The 12,130-nt window shown below is 35.9% G+C and overlaps 1 protein-coding gene across 5 annotated transcripts in view; it reads right to left on the bottom strand.

Moving 5' to 3' along the window:
• Window positions 1-12,130, bottom strand: part of PTPRC (protein tyrosine phosphatase receptor type C) — a 120,527-nt gene that overhangs the window by 44,262 nt on the left and 64,135 nt on the right. For 4 of the 5 annotated variants that reach the window (XM_021677162.2, XM_021677163.2, XM_021677164.2 and 1 more), the window contains 5 exons: window positions 10,775-10,801; window positions 7,976-8,194; window positions 6,540-6,665; window positions 4,921-5,058; window positions 2,027-2,146 (listed from right to left, as the gene is read on the bottom strand). In XM_021677162.2, the coding sequence (XP_021532837.2) occupies window positions 2,027-2,146; window positions 4,921-5,058; window positions 6,540-6,665; window positions 7,976-8,194; window positions 10,775-10,801 (630 nt within the window). 5 annotated transcript variants of the gene reach the window in all.

The following is a 12,130-nucleotide window of genomic DNA, read 5'->3' as shown; positions in this document are numbered from 1 at the left end:
AAGAAAATCGCCTTAACAATATTATAATCCTATCAACTCTCTTTGACTTCGATAACATGGGAGAGGATGAGAGGTGTATGTTCGGGATGAATTAGAAAACAAAAGCAGAACACACTGTTCAGAGTAGAGCTGAAACAGCCCGTCAGGCGGTGTCAGTGCATGGTCCAAAGCTGCATTCAGTCACCAATTTGCAGCTTTGGAGAAAAGAAAACACACAGTCTGAATCATCCAGCCTCCTCTTTTCAGCCATCCAATCCCGTTTAAGTGTTCTATGTGGACAGCTATTAAATTTGGGTAACACTATTTAGTTGCCCAATAAGAAGGAGGCATGCTGGTTGCAAACAAACAAAGCAAAACTCACAGACTGCTACTAACTCATTACATCCTTCTTACCCTAATTATGCAAATGCATTGCAAATAGAGGGTTTAAAAAAAAAACAGTGTAAAATACAAAAGATCAATAAACGCATAAAATGTCTACCATATACTCTGACATCCACAATACTCTCTAGTAGAAAGAGTATAGACATCAGCCGGGCTTGGTGGCTCACACCTGTAATCTCAGCACCTTGGCAGGCCGAGGTGGGTGGATCACCGGGTCAGAAGCTCCAGACAAGTGTGACCAACCTGGTGAAACCCGGACTCTACCAAAAATACAAAAAAAAAAAAATTAGCTGGGTATGGTAGTGCGTGCCTGTAATCCCAGCTACTCAGGAAGCTGAGGCAGGAGAATCGCTTGAACCTGAGAGGCGGAGGTTGCAGCGAGCTGAGATCACACCACTGCACTCCAGCCTGGGCAACAGAGTGACACTCCATCTCAAAAAACAACAACAACAACAACAACAACAAAAACAGAATATAGACATTGAAGAATGTAGGAAGGGATGGGGAATAGAAGATTCAGGGAAGGGAAACAAAAAAACGATGTGTTCTGAATAGAAGCTACACAAGATGTTTGTAGAAGGGTCCAATGAGACAGACAGTGACTCTGCTGTTTTATCTTCCTAAAGTTTCCATTTTTCCTTCCTCCTAGACTTAACTTTTAAATTTACCATAACCTCAAATATATCATATATACTTCTTTTCCATGGCATTTGAATCTTATGTTAATTTGAAAACTACATGTGTATTTAACTTTGCTTTGGTAGTTCGATTATTAAGACCTAAAGACACTAGCAAAAAAGGCCATTAAATTATAAAATAACATAGTGAAGAAAAATAGTCTTTCACTTTTCAAATTTTGAAATTTATGTCTGGTTCCTTCCCACAGCACACAGTGCCAGAATTCTATGAGAGGTTCACTTCACTCCTACTTTAACCTGTGGACAAAGGAATAGAGAAAGGGCTACCCCAGGCATTGAGGCTGCTCTGAGATATTCCACTGATGTTATTTTCTACAAACATTTTAGATCCTTTAAAGTGTCCTGGAGATATTTGTTCTCCTAAGTAGCATCTCATTTGAACATTTCATGAGTGACCTAGTCATACCATATTTCTTTTTTTAAAAAAAAATGCATTACTTCTTCAGAAATATAATTCTAAACTTAGAACTATGCTGCCAGGTTTCCACCAAACTGGCCTCAGTGGCTACATGGACCCATGTTCATTTTTATTCACCCAACATTTTGTCTGTGTTATTAACTGAAGCAAATTTTACAAGGGGTTTGCTTGTTTGTCGGTTTGTTTAGGAGCCTGAATGATGAGCTCAAAGAAGTCACTTACATAACATTTGCAAGACAGAAATGAGCATTGTCATCCAGGGGGTTTCGGGCTCTAGGTTTTGAAGCACAAAGATTTAAATTAAGATCAAGAAGGACAAGCAAATATTCAGAATGTTCTGGATTTTAGTCATTTTTGGAGCTGGAAAGCTTTGAAGGAGCAGAAGCAATGCTAAGATCAGGGTGTATACTATGCCTATCCAGTCTCTAAGCAGAGCGCTTTGTGGCTCACTGGCTCAATCAAATTTCTAGTACTTTCAAATTCTTGATTTCTCTTTCCTGATGAAATTAAATTTTATACAAATTACCTGGCTTGTTTTGAAAACATAGAGTGAAACTGTGAAATAAACTGTGAGGGTGATTCCAGGTAATTACTCCTTCATGGGCACCTTCACTTCTACATGTAACATTCTGAGGCTCTTCTGGAACTGTTAAAAGAATAAGAATATTATGTAATATGAAAAATAAGACATGGATAAAGCATTCTTCATACTATAAGCATGCATTATTAATAACCATATTTTGACAAATGATGAATTAAAAATAAAATTTAAAGAAAGGCATTTGGGCTTATTTAATTTGTTTTAGAATAAATTCCTTTAACAAAGTAAATTTCACACCAGATTGGCATTGTGAAACCTACGCATTCCACTGACTTGAAGATACCTGAGAACCCCCTCTTCCTTTCATATTTGTAGGTTTCACTGTGCGGAAAATCTGGCATTCATAGCACTGATAAATTTAGCAGTCATTGAGTAGCCTTGGTCATTGCTTTCAGTAACTAGTCATTTGAAACTGAGAAATGCTGATAAATGTTTAAATAAAATGTATGAAGTATAATTTACATTAAAACGTACCCATTTGAGATATAGTTTAATAAATTTTAACAAATGTATACATCCACATAACAAATACCACAATCAAGATAAAGAAAATTTCTGTGATCCCAAAACACTCTTCTGTGGTACTTCCCAGTCAACTTAGCTCCTTTGACCATACTCACATACCTTCTTATCAACTTTCTGTTACTACAGATTAAAATTGTCTTTTTACTCTTTGCATGTAAATAAAATTAAACACTAATTTCTTTTTCACACCTAACATATTGCACTCAATGTAAACTTCTGAAGATTCATTCACTTAGTTTCACGTGTCATAGTCACATTTGAAAAATTTATCAGTAGTTATGGTAAAGATATACTACACTTTACCTATGATTCAACAGCTGATACACATTTGGGCTGTTTCCACGTTTGTCTACTCTGAATGAATCTGCTTTGTTATGCTTCCTCTTTGGTAAATACTTGGAGTGAAATTCCTGAGTCATGACTGCACATCCTGACCAATAGTTAGTAGTATCCGTCTTTCTAAGTTTAGCCATTTTAATGGATGTATTGTATTATCATCTCAGTGTTGTTGCATTTCTCAGATAACTAATGACGTTTAGCCTCATTTAATGTGCTTATTAACCAATTGTATATCCCTTTTTGTGAAGTAGATATTGAAAATGTTTGTCCATTTTCAACTGAGCTATTTTATTCCTCATTTTGCAGCTGAAAGAGCTCTCTGTATATTCTGGAAAAACTTCTCTTGTTGAAAAAATTAATTGTTATTTTTTATAAACTATGTCGTGCTTTTTTATTTCCTTAATGGCCTCATTCAAAGAGCAGGAATATTCAATTTAGATTAAGTCTGATTCATCCAAAAAAAATTTATGATTCTTGCTTTTGTGCCCGAAGAAATCTTTGCTAAAGGCATACATATTCTCCTATGTCTTTGATTACACATTTTTATTATTTTTAGCTTTAGTATTTAGGTCTGATATCCATTTTGAGTTAATTTTTGTGTTTGTTGAGAGGGGAGAGTTGATGTTCGTTTTTCTTCTACAGAGATATCAGGATCATTTGCTGGAAAGACTGTGTTTCCCCCACTGAAAACACTTTGTGCTTTTTTCAAATATAAAATACAGTTTTCTGGGATTTCTATTTTGTTACATTGATTTATAAGAGATGTAATAACTTTATTATTGATCAAAAAATATTAAATTTTTCTAGTTATGCTGAGGATATAGTTTTTACATAGTTTTATTTGCTTTTCTTGTAGCTGTATATTATTTTGGAGGATTATGGGGAGACACGGATTCAGGCAACCTCTTTAGCCTTCAACTATCCTTATATGAAATTTAGAATCACATTAATAATTTGTGTCAAATGTCAATATTATCATTAATAAACAAGTTCAGTAACAGATTGCAAGATCAACACAGAAAAATTGTATTTTTCTACTTTAGTAACAAATCTGAAAATGGAATTAAGTAAATAACAACACCGTAAGCAGGAATAAACTTAAACTAGAAATAAATTTAACAAAAGAATTATAAGACCAATGCACTGAAAACTACAAAACATTCTGAAAATAAATTGAAGAAGACCTAAATTAATGGAAAGACACCTTGTGTTCAGAAACTAGAAGACTAACATGGTTAAGATGGCAATATTTCCAAAATTGATCTGCAGATTCAATGCAATCCCTGTAAAAATCCCAGATGGTTTCTTTATAAAAATCGAAGAGTTGATCCAGTTCCTACAGAATTTCAAGTTCCCTCAGATATTCTAAACAATCTTGAAGAAAAGTAACAATTTTGGAGAACTTACAGTTTCCAATTTCAAAATTTACTACAAAGCAGTAGTCAACAGTGTGGTACTAGTATAAACATGGACATATAAATCAATAAAATAAAACTAAAAGTTCAGAAATAAACTCATTATTATGATCAACACATTTTTGACAAGAATGGCAAGACTGTTCAATGGGAGAATAGTGTTTTCAGCAAATGGTGCTAGAATAGATGGCCATATGCAACAAAATGAAATCAGATTCAAACCTCACACCATATACAAATATTAACTCAAAGTGGATAACAGAGCTAAATTTAAGAGCTAATGCTATGAAATTTTTAGAATAAAACATATGTATAAATCTGCATGACCTTGGATTTGGCAACTGACTTTTATATATGACACCAAAAGCATAAATAAAAGAAGTAAAAATAGAAATGGAGCTTCATTGAAATAAAAAACAAATGCTTAAAAAGTATCAAAAAAAACAGTGAAAAGACAACTCATTTTCTATGATTCTCAAAGGATTACATAAACATGAAAAGGAAAGCAATTTTATATATAAATGTAAATAACATACTCACTCCCAAAATCTGTTTGAATAGTTTCATTTATGTTAATATACTTGCGGTGATTATAGAGTATTTCTGAATAACATGTATAGTTATGGTTGGGTTTACGGTCTTCTAAAACAATGTATTCCTTATCAGATGTTATTTTACCTGAAATAAAGAAATATTTCAAATGAGTATACAATACAATATTTCACACATACATTTATTTTCTAATTTTACATTTATAATTCTCTATTTAATGTTTATCAGATTGGAACATCTATGAAGATTGCCAAAATAATAAAAGTCAAAGATCCCCAAAATAATTTTGCTACATTCAACTTTTATGAAAATACAGGTTGAGTATCCCTTACGCAAAATTCCTGGCACCAGTGCTTTCGATTTAGGTAGTTTTTTTTTTGTTTTTTGTTTTGTTTTGTTTTGTTTTTTCAGATTTTTAAATATTTGCATATAGATGGTAAGATATCTTGGGGACAGGACACAAGTTCAAATGCAAAATTCATTTATGTTTCAAATACACCTCATGTACACAGCATAGGGTCATTTATTTTTCTCTAGGGATGCTGACTAAACTCTGTGTTGTGTTTCTGCACTTTGACTGTCACTTTAGGTCAGGTGTAAAATATTTCGCTTGTTTCAGCCGCATCATGTTGGCGCTCAAAAAGTATTGGATACTGGGAACATTTCAATTCTGGATTTTCAGATTAGGGATGTTCAATCTGTATATAGTAAGTATAACTTAAAGCTAAGATTGCACCTCAGCTAGTCTTTGCCTAATAGATTCTCTAGAGAGAACATTATGTTATCATTGACCTGTCTTAGGTTTTCTCTTCCTTTCTGCATCCACTTGCCTCATGTCCAAGCATCTATACTATGATGATTACATGATGATTACACCCAGAACAATGCTCCTTCCTCTATGTGTGTGTCTGTGGGTGTGTGTGCATGCACAGGCACACATGCGCACATCTGTCATGCCAGCTATGGCCTGACAGATGGCTTGATGTCAAAGGGTGGGGGAGTCCATCTCATTAAATTCAAATACACTTTAAAAAATACTATCTCAATTATTAGTTGCCTCAATTCAAACCCAAACTTATCCCTCGAAGCATGTCCTGTTTTTCTTCTGCTTTCTTGATATCTAATTATTCTAGAACTTGTATATGAATTTTGTTGATGGAGGATGGACAAAATAACCTCTTGAACCATACAATCTTGTATTTGTTTTCTTTCTTCATAACAGAGTTTGAGTATCATCATTTTCTTATAAAACCCTTTTCTCATGGTCTTTCAGCAATGCTTGTGTATAACAATTGCCAAGAAAGTTCTTGTAAATTAATTGACTTTTAATTTTTCAATATTTATTCTTCATGAGCTGTATTCGTTTTGTGAGTTTGTTTGTGTGGTGTAGATAATTTAATTATTTGACTCTAAATATACCACAGACCAAGAAAAAAACAATAAAGAAAGAAAGAGAAAAGGAAAGAAAGAAAGGAAGAAAGAAAAGGAAGAAAGAAACAGAGGGAGGACAAGAGAAGCAGAGAGAAAGAGAGAAAGGTAGAGATTAAATAATATCTAGAACAACATTGTAACACAAAAAAATTATCGGGTCAATGTTATATTCTTACCACATTGAAATCTGTATGTAATTTTATTTCTATCACAAGTAAAGTTTTCAGTTTCCCATTTTAAATTAATAGTAGTATTTGCTTTTTCAGGTGATGTATGATCCTTTAAATGAAACTTATCAACCTCTGTCAAGAAGATACAGAAATAGACTTGATTAGTATTTCATAATGTGTGCCATATTCTCAGTTAAGGCCACTGAAATTATGCAAATGACATAGTATTTGGTAAGTATTGAGATTGCTACGGGAAAAAGTCTAAAAACTATCAGGATTTGGCACTTTTTTATTATTTACTTCGTTATTTTTAGCACCATATATTTTGGTAGTGTTTCATTTAGAAGTTATGCTAGTTTTAAAAAAGAAATGCTAGCCACCATATAAATAAAATTGTAGCTTTTGCAAATTTTAAAAAACACTCACTCCATTTTGTATTTTTGTTTATGTCTTCAATTTACTGTTTGCTCTTTTATTGACTTTTAATTGAATGATTATTATAAAAAGTATTGGGGGTTTCCCTCTTGAGTAATGCATTTTTAAGTATTGTCATTTTCTGTGTGCAACTGGTAATTTATCTCAGTAATATTTAGGGAAAATGAATAAAATAAATGGATTTTATTTTCAAAACACATCTAATGTTAACATATTTAAATGCTAATAAATTAATTAATACTTGAATTACTAAATGATAGGAAATTTTTTTAATAACACAGCTCTGGAATCCCTTTTCCAGAATGCATTTGGCTGAGAGATTCTTCCCTGGAGTCTGCCCAATGCCTGTCACCACATCCTCTTTCCCAGCAGTAGCTTAGCTGACAAAACCAGCTTGATCCTCCTAACATGACCATAACCTCCCTTTTTGTGAATGTATTTTGGTTCTTCCCATACACATCAAATCCTTTGGTTTCTCCCTAATGTATTTCAGATACATTACATCAATGCCTGTCACCCCCTCCTCTTTCCCAGCCGTAGCTTAGCTGACAAAACCAGCTTGATCCTCCTAACATGACCATTACCCCCCTTTTTGTGAATATATTTTGGTTTTTCCCATACACTTCAAATCCTTTATGTTTCTCCATAATGTATTTCAGAAAAATTTGTACTTAAAAGAATAAATATACATACATATATAACTAATGATTTCAATTAAGTAGAGGAGAATAAAGAAAATTATGAACAATCACTTAGCAGGATAAATTATACTTCATGCACATGTTAAAGAAGTAGAAGTGGCGATTCATGGATGTAAACAGAAGGCTTATAGGACTCTATCATCGTTACTTGGTTAAGACTGCGGAAAGTTCACCCACTTGTGTCCAAGGGACTTCCTTTCCCTCAGCCCTCTCTCACCAGACCAGATCCTGTGACCACGAGAGAACAGCACACCCGAAAGGGTACTATTTTAATAAATGGATGAAAAGAAATAAATTGATATTTACCTGGTGGCACATCTAATTTTAAAGTTTTGTTGGGAGCAGTACATGAATTATCAGATATGGTAACAGTCCTTATTTCACATTCTTTAAGGTTATGCAACATATTGTTTGTGCAATCAAAGTCTGCACATTTCACAACCTCATTAACATTTAGCTTTGCTGTAAATAATTTCGTGTTATTGTCATATGAGTAATCCACAGTGATGTTTGCATATTTTTTATCTAAAAGAAAATAGAACATTGAGGGTTATCTTATTTTTCCAGAATGAACAAAACTACATTAAATGCAAATGCCAAAATATCACATATCAACTAACCAAATATCCCCAAAAACTTGAAACAGAAGAAAAATATCAGATGCCTCCATATCATTTTTTATGATTTTCTGTGCTTTATTGCCCTATCAAGGACCCTAGCTTATAAATTTCTATTTGGATGATTATCAGATAAAGATCCGTCTTCCTAGATGGACATGGAAATTCCATGAGATCAAAGTCTAGTCTATGTTTATTATCACCGTAAATCCAGGTATATGCATGATATTTATCACCAGTAGGAACTCAATAGTTACTCATTGACTTGATGTGCAAATAAATGATGCATCTGAGAAATTTCTTCTTGCTTTTTAATTTTCCTGTTTTCTAAAATGTAATTATTAAATATGTTTCTTCAAATATGTGGAGCATTAATTACTCAGAGACCACAAGCCCTCATTCATTCCTTAACTTGTGTGACATTATTATTGATAATATACCTCCTAAGCACCTTTCTTTAGTGTCAACAATTTCTGCTTACCGATAAACATATCTTCAACAAATATAAATTTATTCACTCATTTTTATTCAAAAAAAATTATTAGGCCCTTATCATGAGTACGACATGATCACAAACGCTACGAATACAAAGTCAAGTTAGATATAATCAGTGTTTAGAAACACATAATCCAGTGTGGAGGCAGACACGTGTGAATTGCCGGAGACATACAAACCTTTAAAGTAAGATTATGCATGAAATAATGTGGCAGTAAAAAGAGAGAGATCCGTTCCACTTGGAGGTACAAGACAGGATTTCCAGAGAAACTGACTTAGTTTGTGGTTTTTCGTTGTTGTTGTTGTTTGTTTGTTTGTTTGTTTTTGAGACGGAGTTTCTTGTTACCCAGGCTGGATGGAGTGCAATGGGGCGATCTCAGCTCACCGCAACCTCCGCCTCCTGGGTTCAGGCAATTCTCCTGCCTCAGCCTCCTGAGTAGCTGGGATTACAGGCACGCACCACCGTGCCCAGCTAATTTTTTGTATTTTTAGTAGAGACGGGATTTCACCATGTTGACCAGGATGGTCTCGATCTCTTGACCTCGTGATCCACCCGCCTCGGCCTCCCAAAGTGCTGGGATTACAGGCGTGAGCCACCGCGCCCAGCCCCTTAGTTTGTGTTTTAAAATACGAGCAGAAAATAGAACAGTAGACATGGGGATTGGGGGATGAGGGTGGAGCAGAATTCCAGGTGTAGAGGAAGAACAGGAGTGGCACAGAGGCAGGAAGGAACAGTATGTGTTTAGAAAACTAAGTAGGCTGCGCGCAGTGGCTGATGCCTATAATCCTAGCACTTTGGAAGACTGAGGTGGGTGGATCACTTGAGGTCAGGAGTTCAAGACCAGCCTGGGCAACATGGTGAAACTCCACCTCTACTAAAAATACAAAAATCAGCTGAGCTAGGCAGCATGTGCCAGTAGTCTGCCAAGTCCAGCTGATTTGGGAAGCTGAGACAGGCGAATCACTTGAACCTGGGAGGTGGAAGTTGCAGTGAGTCAAGATTGTGCCACTGCACTCCAGCCTAGGAGACAGAGTGAGACTCCATCTCAAAAAAAAAAAAAAGAAAAAAGTAAAAGAAAACTGTAAGTGGTTCCGTATTACTTAAATGAAGAACATGAGGCAATGATGCAGGAGAAGTGGATGGAAACCTGATTATAAAAGATTATATTAATTAAACTGACATATGAAGGCCACTCCTTACACTAAATGTATGGAAAGCTACTGAAGGCAGTGACTTCAGTGTTGAGATTTAAAAATGAATGGAGGAATAAGCCGTGACCGTGAAGAAGGACTTTGCTTCAACTGAGAAGAAAGAAAAAAAGTGGAGACAAAGTGTTTTCAGGTATCTGCTCTGAGCCAGCCTCTGGCATGCCAGACAGAGAGAGATTTTCTTTCTTGATAAGCTTTGACGGTATTATCCACATTTTATATTTTCATCACGCTGAATCCTTGTCCCCCTCCCCCTCACCGACAAACCTGCTGTCATTCCATTTTTTTTAAATACCTAAAGTGAAATTAAGTGGCTTTACCAAAGTTGTCTAACAGGAAAATTTAGTTTTCAACTTTTATTTTGTATTCCAGGGTTATATGTGCAGGTGTGTTACAAAGGTATATTGCATGATGCTGGTGTTTGGAGCAAAATTGAATCAGACATCAAGGAAGTAGGCGCAGTTACCAACACGGGTAGTTTTCCAACCCTTGTCTTCCTGCCTCCAGCCCGGCTTTCGTATTCCCCAGGGTCCATCATTCCCATCTCTACGTCCACGTGTAGCTAGTAAATTTCATCCTGGTACTCAAATCTAGGTCTGAATATAAAATCAAAACATCTTGCTACTGAGAGATACTGGCTCTTAAGATTTGAGACTAGTCTGGTGAGAAATTAGAGCCAGTGAGTTTAGCTTGCCAGCAGGTCCTGAAGGCTGGGAATAAAGGAGGAGGTAATTAAAGTGTCATTCCAAAGTGAGGTATGCTGATTCTAAGTAAATACACTTACCACATGATGGCTTAGCTGGAGTAGTAGCTGTAATGGAGAAGAAAAAGAACGCAAATTATTAAATTTTGCTTTAGAACAGATGCCGTGACGTGTTTGGGAAAGCTGAGTTACAGCCCTTCCGCTTCATAAAGTCTATCTAGTTAGATTTCACAGAATAGGAAGGATTTGCCTAGCACAGTGTTTTAATTTCAAAACTTAAAGCATTATAAATGAATGAGCTAGTTCTATCAACATTTGCATGAAGATAGCCAATAAATACAGTTAATATTAAGACCTTTGGGTACACATCTAATTGTGGTATGGCAACATGGCTGAACATTTACACAGCCAAAAATATTCTGAAGTTCTTTATTTCTTTGATTAATCTCAATATAAATTTATATAATTATAACCCGCATAGTATGAAGTTTATACTTTTCATTAAAAAAAAGTCAGAGAAAAAGCAAGGACTGTTTCACTCTCTAGTTTAACTTTTGTAAGCTCTTTGCACATCTACTAGACCCAGGGTAATAAAGGGCCCTCTCAACAAATCGAGTAGTATCTTGTGTGAGTATATGCATTTAAGTGAATAATTAAAAGAGCAGGCCGGGCGCGGTGGCTCACGCCTGTAATCCCAGCACTTTGGGAGGCCGAGGCGGGTGGATCACGAGGTCAAGAGATTGAGACCATCCTGGTCAATATGGTGAAACCCTGTCTCTACTAAAAATACAAAAAATTAGCTGGGCATGGTGGTGCGTGCCTGTAATCCCAGCTGCTCGGGAGGCTGAGGCAGGAGAATTGCCTGAACCCAGGAGGCGGAGGTTGCGGTGAGCCGAGATGGCGCCATTGCACTCCAGCCTGGGTAACGAGAGCGAAAGTCCGTCTCAAAAAAAAAAAAAAAAAAAAGCATATGCTTTGTGAAAGCTAGGATATCTCTGCTCTTCTTGATTTTGTGTTGGAAGAATCTGGGGAGAAGGGTGGGCTTGCAAGCTCTGATCAGCTCACTTGCTGATTCCCAGATACCACCATCGCTCTATCCATCCCTCAGTGTCTCTTTCCTTTATCTCCACGCCCTCTTGCTGCTTAACTGGAACTCTGCAATCAGCCTTCTGATGCTCACCACTTGCAATGGACAGCCCTTTGGATGGGCTTGTTCTCTTCCATACCAACACCCAAACCCTTCTGAGAAAAAGTTCTAGTAGATGTGGTTATTTCTCACACGTTTTCTGATGGATTATGACAGTAACAATTATATCCTGATCTCATCAACTGTTGCACTGCTAAGCAGAGAAAGGTCTTCCTGCACTTCCATCACCCTCAGGATTCAAACACTGAATGAAACTTAAAGAAGCCCAAGGTAGAGCGGGTGGAAGGCCC

The sequence above is a fragment of the Aotus nancymaae genome, unplaced genomic scaffold (genome assembly GCF_030222135.1).
Source record: "Aotus nancymaae isolate 86718 unplaced genomic scaffold, 86718_ANA_hifiasm-v0.15.2.pri h1tg000039l, whole genome shotgun sequence".
NCBI classification, from domain to species: Eukaryota; Metazoa; Chordata; class Mammalia; order Primates; family Aotidae; genus Aotus; species Aotus nancymaae.
Note: the sequence above shows the minus strand (reverse complement) of the source record. Positions and strands in the feature narration are given on the sequence as shown.